The sequence below is a fragment of the Piliocolobus tephrosceles genome, chromosome 1 (assembly GCF_002776525.5).
Source record: "Piliocolobus tephrosceles isolate RC106 chromosome 1, ASM277652v3, whole genome shotgun sequence".
Taxonomy (NCBI): domain Eukaryota; kingdom Metazoa; phylum Chordata; class Mammalia; order Primates; family Cercopithecidae; genus Piliocolobus; species Piliocolobus tephrosceles.
In genome coordinates, this window is record NC_045434.1 from 98572719 (window position 1) to 98584280 (window position 11562).

Below are 11562 nucleotides of genomic sequence, written 5' to 3' on the forward strand. Positions count from 1 at the left end.
ATTTATTCTTTGTCCGATTCAGGAGTTAAACTAGGAGCTTTGAAATTATTATTATTCATGACCCCTCTGCAAATGTGTCAGTCTGCAAAGACAATATCTCCCCCCAAATTTTGTGTAGCTTCTTTTGTTATGGAAAATGGACTAAAAAGAAACTGTGATAACTGGGGCGTTGTTTTTCTAAAATAAACTGCCAACCACAGGGTAAAAAAAAAAAAAGAATTGTGCATTTTATATTTATTTATTTTTTTTTTTTGAGACAGAGTCTCGCTCGGTCACCCAGGCTGGAGTACAGTGACGTGATCTTGGTTCACTGCAACTTCCGCCTCCTGGGTTCAAGCAATTCTCATGCCTATGCCTCAGCCACCAGAGTAGCTGGGACTACAGGCGAACACCACCACGCCCAGCAAATTTTTGTATTTTTAGTAGAGACAGGGTTTCACCATGTTGGCCAGGCTGGTCTTGAACTCCTGGCCTCAAGAGACCCGACCACCTCAGCTTCCCAAAGTGCTAGGATTACAGGCGTGAATCACCACGCTGGGCCAAGCAAGAATTGTGCATTTTATTATAAGTAAATTATGCCTCAATAATAATAATAAAATGCTATAACCAAATTATAATAAAGACCTACGGAGGGGAAAACACAAGACTAAAAGAGTTAAGACAAAACAAAGAAGGAAATAAGGCCCCAGAAGAAACTTCCCAACCTTTCTGAAAACCAAAAGGTTTTGGGTATTTGGGGAAAGGGTAACTGACACTATTTGCCAGACTCTCGGTTAGACTCTTTCATATATTTCAACTTTATCTCCAAACTCAACAATGTCTGGCTAAACTCATACAGTAATGTGGTAAGATGAGCCCAGGGAGAAAGTAGGATAGCTGTGTGACAGGGAAGCTGGAGAGCTCAGATGAATAGCAGATTTCATTGTGTATGGAGTGCCTACTATGAGACAAAAGATGTAGGAGGGGCCAGGTGCAGTGGCTTACTCCTGTAATCTCAGTACTTGGGAGGCAGAGGCAGGCGGATCACTTAAGTTCAAGACCAGCCTGACCAACATGGTGAAACCTCGTCTCTACTAAAAATACAAAATTAGCCAGGTATGGTGGCGCATGCCTGTAATCCCAGGATGGATTACAAGAGTGAAACTCCATCTCAAAAATGAATGAATGAATGAATGAATGGGGGCTGGGTATAGTGGAGAAGGCAGACGGGAAGAAAAGGACGTGAGAGAAAGGCAAGGAATGCAGGAAATGCGTGAAAGAAGTTCTTCATAAGCATGAAAACTCAGAAACCTAGATTCATTTCTGACTCAATCTTCTCTTCCACAGATTAAGGAATACATTTTCCAAAAATCAAACTTGAGATAAAAACTCTGCCAAAAAAATATTTAAAATGTATTATGCATCAAACTATACACTATATTAGAGGGAAGTCATATACCTACTGTGTAGTGCTAAATTTTGTTTCAGTAAGCATGCATAATTTCATCTTTTTAACCAATTAAATTTTGGTTTTTTTGAGACCGAGTCTGTCTCCGTCACCCAGGCTGGCGTGCAGTAGCATGATCTCGGCTCACTGCAACCTCCACCTCCTGGGTTCAGGCAATTCTCCTGCCTCAGCCTCCCAAGTAGCTGAGACTACAGGTGTGCACTACCACACCCGGACACTTTATTTTTGGTAGAGATGGGGTTTCACCATGTTGGGCAGGCTGGTCTGGAACTCCTGACCTCAGGTGATCTGCCACCTCGGCCTCCTAAAGTGCTGGGATTACAGGCGTTAGCCACGGCGCCTGGCCAACCAATTAAATTTGTTAAATCCAGTATAAGAGATCAGTGTTGATAAAAACCGAAACCTGGTTTGGGTGGCACAGGAAAGGCTCCTCACGCCTGTAATCTGTGCATGACACATCAGTAGGGATGAAGGGTGCCATCCATTCCCTCACCCAAAGGCCTGGGATTGCCCTTTCACCTCCTCAATCCATGGACAAAGCAGCCATAGACAATAACCAAAGTTCACAGCAGCCAGCCAGTTGGGGCCATAGTTTGCTGACCTCTAAAGCAGTGGTACCTGCTTCTGGCTGCATATAAGAATCACCCCAGGGGCCCATAAAGCCACTAATGCTCAGGCTCCACCCTCCATATTCTGAATTAAAAAATAAAACAAACAAACAAAAACTTGCTAGGTGATTCTGATGTGCATTCTGGGTTGAAAACAGCTATTCTAGAAGAACTGTACATTGTAGCCTCTCAGGAAACTGCTAGAATTTTGCACGTGGGGAGTGCTAGGGGAAGCAGATGAATGCTGAGAAATGATGATCCAGGACTGAATTGAGGTCTAGATAAAGATTAGAACTGTTTTCAGTCCACCTGACACATTAAGTGCTTCCAATACTTTGATTAAATGTTCTTTATTTGATGCTTTTGTGAGCACAACACTATAAGGAGTTGCCCAACTCACCAAGTCAGCCCCTTCACACCCTTAGTTAAGGTGGCCATTAAGGGGCCAGGAGGTGGCAATCAGTAAGCCGCCTCCTGCCTAACCCTCTTTCTCCAACCATTCTCTATAGGCCCCAGCGTAGTTGCGAGCCCTGTGGAGATAAAGAAGGGTGAGAGACCGACAGGAATGACAGGTAGTCCCTATCACCTCCCAGCTAGCAGCCATACCTCCCCGTACCCAGTGTATCCAAGACTCCGGGCCAGTTGCATGGCCTGGAGGCCCCGCTTGCCCATCTGACAGAAGAAAACGAGATGCTCATCTTCCAGCTTTGGCTTCTCAGCAGAGTACAAAGCCTGGAAGGCAGCTGGCGCCATCTGCAGAGCACTCTCCAACTCGGACACTGGAGGAGTGGAGAGGGTAGAAGGGAAAGCCGGCAGTTTGGCACTCAGGTTCAGAAGCTGGGCCTGGAAAGGCTGGGTCCTGAGGGCCCCCAAACAACATATGATAGCCATCCCCTACCCCCACCCCAATTTCAAGAACCAGAAACCAACGACTTTTGAATGCGAGCCACTCCCCAAGCCGTGAGGAGGCGGGGCGGGATGCTCCCTCAGGTGTCCAGACTTGGGGAGGTCAAGAGAAGCTGGTCTGCCCCTGTCCTCTCCACCTGCTGTCTTCTCAAACTGGATGGGCCAGTTCCGATGCCAGGATCCGCCTCCCATCAGTCCTTCCTAGGAAGCTGAGGGCTGACTCCCGGGAATGCAGGACCCCCATAATCAGTGCCTTCCCCATTCCATCCTAAATGAGGTCCCACTGGCAAAGACCCTCCTGAACGGCTCTATTCCACCACCGGGCGTCCCCTCTCCACCCTATACCCGGGATGTTGAGCGCCCCTGGGATGGTCCCAGCTGCCGCCGCCTCCCGAGAGCGCGCGTCGAAGAGTCGGGCCCGGCCGGAGGCTAGGAGTGAACGGAGTTCAGGGAGCGAGACCGTCGGCGCTGAGGAAGGGGCGCGACAGCCTTCAGGAGAGGGGGCCTAGGAGTCACGGCCACCACGGTATCCCCTCACCTGGCAGCGCCCCTCCCCAGTAGGGTGTGCACGAAGATCCCTCAACCACGCCCCTTCGCCCCCCACCCCACTCCCTGCCACGCCTCAACTCAGGGGGCCAAGAGGACCGCCGTCCCAGGCATCCCCCACAGGTACCTCTAGCCATGGTGCGCACAGCAACTGCGCGTCTCCAGAGTGCGGCCCCGGCCCGCCCTCTCGGAGCCTGCAGCATCTCCCGCTTTCTCCAGGAGCTGAGACCTGATCCGGAAGCGAGGGCACCGCCTCCCGCACCGCCCCCGCAGCACCTGTTCGCGGCGCCTCTAGCACCAGCCCACAGCAGAAACCCTTAACATTCTCTAGCGTGGGCCAAAAACGACATACCGGTCTGGCACAGGAACCAGGTCTCTGGGTAATAAGTGCAGGAGCAGCACCCCACCCTGAACTTAGCACAGCCCTTACTGGTCAAAGAGCAATGCCCCTCCCTTCCAGCCTGTGGCCCCACAAAAGGAAGAAAAACAGACAACTGTGGCTTTGAACAATTTTATCCTAAAAAAAAAAAAAAAAAAAGGAAAAGGAAAGAAAAAAAAAAAAGACCCCCATAAGGGGGAAGGCCCCAAGTGGACCCCTGCCTGTTGTTCTCTCCGGCTTCAGAGACGTCTGCATAGGCCTCAGCTTCTCGCTGGCCAATCTCCTCTTCATGGGCACCAGCCACTGCTAAACATCCTTCCCCCACTTCTTGTGTAAGCTTGCTCCCCTGAGCCACAGGGTGCACCTCTAAACCTCAGCTCCAGGGAAAGGAAGAACCAATGGAAGTGCCAGAGTCCTGGGACAAGCCAGAGCATCACCTGTCAGCAGCCCTCTGCTGGGCACTCTAAGCAAGTACAGGACAAGCCCCCCAGTTTAGTGTGTCCAGTATCCAGCATGGAGGCAGCACATGCATTGTGCGAGAGGAGCACAAGGGCCCAGGGGTTGCATGGTGGGGGTGGGCAAGGCTGTCAGTGCACCTCCACATTGTGTGTTTCACACCACTGCAGGCTGCCATATCACAGGGCCTCAGTTCAAGGACACACCTTCTGAACTTCCCCCTGTCCCATGCCAGAAGTGGGCAGTGAAGGAAAGGGGCACAGGATTAGGCTGTTGCTCCTGGGCTATCTGCAGTTCTTGGGCCCAAAGCCCCTGAATCCCCACAGTTAGTTGCTGTCATTCTTGATGACGACCTCTAATCCGTGGTGCCGCAACTGAGCTCGAAGCAGCAGATTCTTGTTTTTAAGATCTTCCACCTGACATGGGAAGGAGGCAGTAAAGGGAATGGGTAGTAAAGTTGGCACTACCAAGCCCCTGAATGTATTCAGACATCCACTGGTAAGGGGGAAAAGATGAAGCCCTCTCCATGGAGAACAAAGTAGAGGGTGTCAAACTGGGTCAGTGGCTAGCAGAGCTGAGAAGGGCTGCACTGGGCGTAGGACTCTGACCTGTTGTCGAAGCACATCGTTGTCCAGCTGCAGTTGGTCAAGCCCCTGCAGTTCTTCAGACAAGCGGTGGTTACTCTGCCGAAGCTCCTGGATATAATCACAAGCTTTGGATAGAATCCCACCTTTACTCTGCAAGATAAGGTCAACAAAATCAGGACTAGGATTTCAGATACCCAGCTTGCTTTCCAAAAAAAGTTCATACTTTGGACCTCATTTTCCTCTAAGGAAGGTGGTATAATATCTCCCAGAGATACAGGAACCTCAGGGAGAGATAAGATTACTGTCATGTGTGTCCCTGTTTCTACCATTTCTGGAAACAATACCAGGAGACAGAATTCAGGCATCCTGCCCACTACCAGGGTCTTTCCATGACCTGGCCAGACTTGGTGCTCTCCATAGAGCAGTCTGGGATTATCTTGGAGAGCTGCACGATCCAGTTGTTGATCTTGTCTCGGCGGCGGCGCTCCACTGTGGGACAAAGTGGAGGACAAGGTGACTCAGTGAAAACTCGCCACAAGTCCCAGGGTAAAATTACCTAACCCTCCTCCCCTCAGCCATCACTGCTGAGATCACACCAGACAGCTCCTAGCTCCACCCGGATCATACCTACCTTCATTATGCTGAGCCCTGCGTTTCTCATCCCGAGTCGTCCGGGGAGCTTCTGACTTCCTGACAACAGAGCCCAGGGTGGCCAGAGTAAGAAGACAAAAGTACATGATTGGAGTTTGGGGTTAAGGAATTATACAAGATTTAGCAGGCACTAGGACCACTTATGGGTAGCTGGGTGTGTTGTCTCACACCTGTAATCCCAGCACTTTGGGAGGCCAAGGCAGGTGGATTACTTGAAGTCAGGAGTTCAAGACCAGCCTGGCCAACATGATGAAACCCTGTCTCTACTAAAGATACAAAAATTAGCCAGGGGTGGTGGTACACATCTGTAGTTCCAGCTACTTGGGAGGCTAAGGCATGAGAAACGCTTGAACCCTGGAGGCAGATGTTGTGTGAGCTGAGATCACGCCACTGCACTCCAACCTGGGTGACAGAGCAAGACTCTGTCTCAGAAAACAAAAACAAAAACAAAAACAAAACACTTATGATATTTGAGAAGAAACAAGTGTCACTCACGGGGAATAAGGGTGAGTCCTAGGGGCAATTGAGCGCTGGCTTCCTCCCTGCAGTACTTCTTGTGGTGACATCATCACAAAGAATTGACCTGCGAAGATACAGGGTAGGTTCTGTCAGGACATGGGTAGGAACCTCACCAAGTCCTGAGGTGAAGACCCTGGGCCCCTCCTCTAAAAAGAACATGTTAATAGAAGAGCAGCCCCGGACTCACTGCCTGCCCAGATCTTAATGATCACTAAGAGTCGTAAGTGAAGGCTCACTGCCCACCAGTCATGTCCCACAGCCTATTCTAGCCCTTTCAGCCAGCATCCTCATGCAGTATCTCACCAGTGCCAGGAGGGGTCGCCTGCCCCAGCAGTGCCTCTGAGCCCTGGGTAGTAACAACAGCAGCTGTACTCCCTGATGTGGTACCCCCTGCCCCATCTCCCACTGCCGTGCTGGGGAAGTAAGTATAGTGCGTCTCAGCAGCTGTCCCCTCCGTGTCAACTGCATCATCACTGGTGAAAGCACCCTGGATCACCGCCTGGGAAGGGGAGCAAGAAAACTGATTCTGGTAACAGTCAAAAACTTCTTCCCACTACACCACTCTGTAGCTTCTATCCCTTGGGGTGGGGGGTAGGGTGGAGAGGGAGAGAGGGAGAGGGAGAGAGAGGGAGAGAGAGAGAGAAAGAAACATCCAGGAAAGAAGAGCCTAGTGCTTTGGGACAAGGCAGCCCTAGATGCCTCACTGTTCCTGCCTTCACCCCCATCCTACTAATACCCTTCATCTTACTTCTCAGAACTCTAGTCACCTCCCCAGCCCATACCCTGTACCTGGGTCATGGATTGAGTGGCAGGGTAGCCACTGATGGCACCAGTTCCCTCAGTTTGGCCATCCAGCTGCCCCTCAGACACCTGGATCACCCTGTACATCACCTAGAAGTGTAGAGGAAGGCAGAGGGAGGGAAAGAGAGAATAAAAGATTAAGTGTTGGGAATCCTAGGGCCCCTCATAAAGCTTCCCTTGGATAGGGCCCCAAAACAAAGTCCTTCAGAGACACGGATTGAGCCACTCTCCCTTCTTTCCCCACACAGAGGTTTCAGCATACACCTAACCTCACACCAGTCTCTACTCCAGTATCAGCACCCCCCTCCCCTGAAACAGTCCACTCTTTCAACTCATCCTCCAAGCCAGGTCTCCCCAAGACATGTTCAATTACCTCCCTCAATCCCAACCCCAAATAACACCTGCAGCCACCTGGCCCCCTCCCTTACCTGGCCCCCATTCTCAGTTCGGAAGACGTACTTGACGTTGGGGTCAGGGAAGGTGGCAGCTGACTGGATGCTGGCAATAGCCACACTGGTTGGGTCTTCCCCAGTAGCCACTGCACCTGAATTAAAAGAACAAAAGAAAAGTCTGTGAGTTAACTGCCTTTCTACCCCCCTTCCACGTGCATGTCACTGAAGGAGGAGGATGCACAGGAGATGGTCTGGTGGGGGAGGAAGGGAGGCCATGATGGGTTTAGTCTTGGTTCTGTCTCTAGCACTCACCTTCCTGAATCTGCACTGTCCCCTCTTCCGTTTCAGCTGTTTTCTGCTGCCTGTTTGTGGTGAAAGGAGAAAAGGAAGAGTATGGGAAGAAGTCAATGAGAAGCTCACTGGCCCAGTAACATATGGCTGCAAACTCATTGGCATTCCCAACAGAAGCTGAGTTAGGTTAGAATAACAACTAGTGTTTGCTGTTTACTATGTATATAAGCACTAAGCTAAGTACATCACATGTGCTCTTATTTAATATTAAAAACAACACCACGAGATAGACAGCACTACTTCCATTTTATAGATGAAGAAACCAAATCACACAGTAAGTGACAGAGTAGAACCTGAATCCAGGTCTGCCTGACTCCAGAGGCAGTGCTCTTGGCCATTTTGCATTCTTCCAGGCCACCCATCTTTCATCCCAGACCCTACCTCTTCTTCACTCACCCCTTCATCTCTCTGTGAGGGGGCACATCCGATGAACTGGTCCTTTTTTGGAGGTCTTTGTATCTCCTGATTCACAGGCCTGAGTGCTAAGTCCTGGTAGAAATCATGAAGTTTGCAGTGAGTCTAGGAAACAGAACAGTATCTCTGGTTCTAGAACTTAGGTTCCATGAACACACAGCCTTTCCTGGCTGTCATCTGCAGGGGACAATCAGCCTCCACCATACTGATGTTGAGGACTGGCCTACAGTGATTGAAAAACCAACTCTACAAATAGTGTTCCTCGTCCCCCCATTATCACTCCAACTCCTGGTGGAGAGGGGATAATTATACTGGAAGACAGAAACAACGCTTTTTTTTCAAGACAGAGTCTCGCTCTGTCACCCAGGCTGGAGTGCAGTGGTGCGATCTCAGCTCACTGCAACCTCTGTCTCCCGGGTTCAAGTGATTCTCCTGCCTCAGCCTCCCAAGTAGCTGGGATTACAGGTGCATACCACCACGCCTGGCTAATATTTGTATTTTTAGTAGAGACGGGGTTTCTACTAAACCATGTTGGCCTGGCTGGTCTCAAACTCCCGACCTCATGATCTATCCACCTCGGCCTCCCAAAGTGCTGGGATTACAGGTGTGAGCCACCGCACCTGGCCAAAACAACACATCTCTCTCTTTTTTTTTTTTTTTTTTTTTGAGACAGAATCTTGCTCTGTTGCCCAGGCTGGAGTGCAGTGGCACAATCTCGGCTTACAACCTCCGTCTCCTGGGTTCAAGCGATTCTCCTGCCTCAGCCTCCTGAATAGCTGGGATTATAGGCGCCCACCATCATGCCCGGCTAATTTTTGTATTTTCAGTAGAGATGGGGTTTCACCATGTTGGCCAGGTTGGTCTAGAACTCCTGACCTCAGGTGATCCGCCTGCCTCAGCCTCCCAAAGTGCTGGGATTACAGGCGTGAACCACCGCACGCAGCCAACAACACATTTCTAAATGGATCATTATTAAAGCTATTATGACCTGCCATGATGGCAGCCTCATGGGAACCAGGAAGGGCCATGTATTGGCCCCACCATCAAAAAATACCGTGTCACGGACACTGATACTTCTTCCAGTTTCTCAGCCACATATTGTCCACCAAGACATTTCTGTTCTCAAACCTAGACAGAGGAAATCTCAAGCCCACTACCACTGGAAGAATGTCCCTGACCACAAAGACTAGACTTGGCCTTTGGGCCCCATTCTACTGACAGGACTCTTGTTTGGGGGTATTCCGATTTATATAATCTGTTAGAAACCCTAAAGCCCAAGTGGATCCTCTTCAACCACCCTCTATTTCATTCATCAAGCCTTCCTGTAGAACAACACAGTTGCTAAAATGTTGCTATGACAACTCCAAATCAACTGAGCCTCAGCAAGAAGGGGTAAAAAAAAAAAAAAAAAAAAAAAAACCGGGTTCTGAAGAAGAGACAAGGGGGGAAGAATCCACCTACAAGCTCTGCCTTAGGACCCTGACACCCAGCCAGAGGGCAGGAAAAACAAAGAGCTGGGCAGACATGCCTCCAGAAAGAAACAGCTACACAGTACAAAGCAGTAAGATAATCCCAACACAAAAGGGGCAAGATTTTTAGAAATTCTCTACCCATAAGGTCCTCCAAACCTTTCCTATCCAAGGAAAATTTTCAGTGGATAAGCCTTGGAAAGACTGCGTCCGAGGAAAATGTTGAAAAAGGAACTGAAAGTGAAACCGTCCAGAGGAAGTAACGCTGCAAGGAGATCCCAGTCGATAAGGGGAAGTAGCACTAGTGTTTTGGGACCACCTACATTTCCATCTTCAAACCTGAAGAGGAAATGCCCTGCGAAGCTTGCCGCGCTGACTGCAGGGGAAGGCAATGAAATAGAGGGCCCGACACAGGAGGCATCTCTATTGGCCACAGCTGTCAGCGGGGGCAGTCTCTGAGGACACCCAGCAACGGGGTCAGGGTACTTATTCAAACCTTAGTTGGACATCCGGAAGCATTTCCTAAGCATTAGGGATCTGTGACACGGAAACTGGAATGGGACGTTGTGTTGTGCACGCTCAGGACAGAAGGGCCCAGTAAGAGCCCTTGCTAAGTCTGGACACAAAGGGAAAAAAATCTACTCCCGAAAGAAGTCAGGCGCCTAGACCTTGCCTGAGAATGAGGCGTCTCCCTGCAGGCTCTCCAACCAGAAGGCGCTTACGGAGCTGAGCGCCTGCCAGGCGCGAGCCCGGGAGCCTGCGCCGTGACCCGCAGCCTCGCTGTCTAGCCCCGCGCCCCAGCTGCTCCGCGGAGGAGGCAGGAAAGGACATCGGGGACTAGGAAGCTCAGGCGCCCGGTGCCGGCGGCTGCGGCCCGCAGCTGGACAGCGCAGGAGGGCTGGGACGCTCGCGCTCGGGGGCAGGGAGTTTGGCCCACAAAGCAGGGTAAAAGATAAAGAACCAGCACAACCCCCCCCACCCCCCCGCCCAAAACAAAGGCTTCCTCCCCAGCAGTGTTCTCTAACCAGAAAAAAGGAAACAAAATCAAAGCTGCCCTGCCTTGCCAGTCCACCCAGTTTCCAGACTTCTGCCCCGTCCTACACTCACCGGCCAAGGCCGTCTCAGCCGCCGATTTTCTCCAACTGTGTTCTCCCTCTCCCGATCTAGGTAGCTCCATAGACAGCTGCTCATGCGCACTTCCAGCCCGCAGCCATGTTGGTGAGGGGCGGAAGTGTCGCTCTCGCCCCGCCCACAAACTCAAACTCGGAGACGCCCCACTTCCGCTCACTCCATCTTGATGAGAGGTGATGTTTGTGGGTTTTCTGTGAAGCTGAGAAGAAGCGGTGTCCTGGAGTATGTAGCTGAAGTCCTGGCGACTTTCGACAAGAACGGGAAAGAGACGACTAACTTGTACTGACATCTTAGTGCTGGCAGGGCATTTTTTCATTCCAGGAAGAAAGAGTGAGAGAATCCAGCTGAGATCAAGGGAGGGACCCCGACGGAGGCGCCATCTTTAACAAGGGCTATTTGGGAGGCCATCTTGGCTCAGGGCGTCTTTTTGAAAGATTACCTACCTGCTAGAGATTACGACCTATCAGGGCATGCATAGAACTGGGTATGTTCCTTGTTATTCGCGTCAGCAGTCACTAACCCAAAGACCCCAAAGCTTCTAGTTTTCTAAAGGTTCACACTTTATGTGACAGGAATCTTGATTCCTATTCTTCTCAATCAAGACCTACCCTGAATGGATTTGGAGTAGTGTGGTATAATGGGAAGAGTTCAAACTTGGGGACGAGGCAGATCCAGGTTTCAAACCCATCTCTGCCACTTCTTACCTCTGAGACCGTTGGCAAACATTTTGACTTAATTGAGCCTTAGTTTCCTCATCTATAAACTGGAGATACTAGCACCAACCTTCCAGAATTATGTGCATTAAAGAAAATAAAGGACATAGATTTTTATGAGCACAGGATACTACTTAGTCCAGTTCCTGGCACATAATGAGCATTATGTAAATATAAGTTTCTCTTCCTTAT

The 11562-nt window shown here is 50.3% G+C and overlaps 2 protein-coding genes across 4 annotated transcripts; both read right to left on the minus strand.

Annotated features, from left to right (window-relative positions):
• Window positions 1–2389: 2389 nt before the first annotated feature.
• On the minus strand, window positions 2390–3960 carry TSTD1 (thiosulfate sulfurtransferase like domain containing 1). The gene is made up of 2 exons (XM_023214271.3): window positions 2672–3960; window positions 2390–2585 (listed from the first exon to the last, which is right to left on the minus strand). The coding sequence occupies exons 1-2, from the start codon at window positions 2944–2946 to the stop codon at window positions 2534–2536; spliced, it is 327 nt and encodes a 108-aa protein (XP_023070039.1). The 5' UTR covers window positions 2947–3960; the 3' UTR covers window positions 2390–2533.
• Window positions 3961–4004: 44 nt separating this feature from the next.
• USF1 (upstream transcription factor 1) lies at window positions 4005–10790 on the minus strand. 3 transcript variants are annotated; one of them, XM_023214279.1, is made up of 11 exons: window positions 10634–10790; window positions 8040–8132; window positions 7605–7654; window positions 7329–7444; window positions 6889–6990; window positions 6403–6598; window positions 6076–6163; window positions 5561–5619; window positions 5324–5418; window positions 4951–5079; window positions 4005–4758 (listed from the first exon to the last, which is right to left on the minus strand). In XM_023214279.1, the coding sequence occupies exons 2-11, from the start codon at window positions 8045–8047 to the stop codon at window positions 4669–4671; spliced, it is 933 nt and encodes a 310-aa protein (XP_023070047.1). In that variant the 5' UTR covers window positions 8048–8132; window positions 10634–10790; the 3' UTR covers window positions 4005–4668. The 3 variants fall into 3 exon arrangements, with proteins under 3 accessions (XP_023070047.1, XP_023070050.1, XP_023070048.1); XM_023214282.2 differs by having other exon boundaries at window positions 4013–4758; window positions 7360–7444; window positions 10634–10753; XM_023214280.2 differs by lacking the exon at window positions 10634–10790 and adding an exon at window positions 9686–9804 and having other exon boundaries at window positions 4013–4758.
• Window positions 10791–11562: the final 772 nt, after the last annotated feature.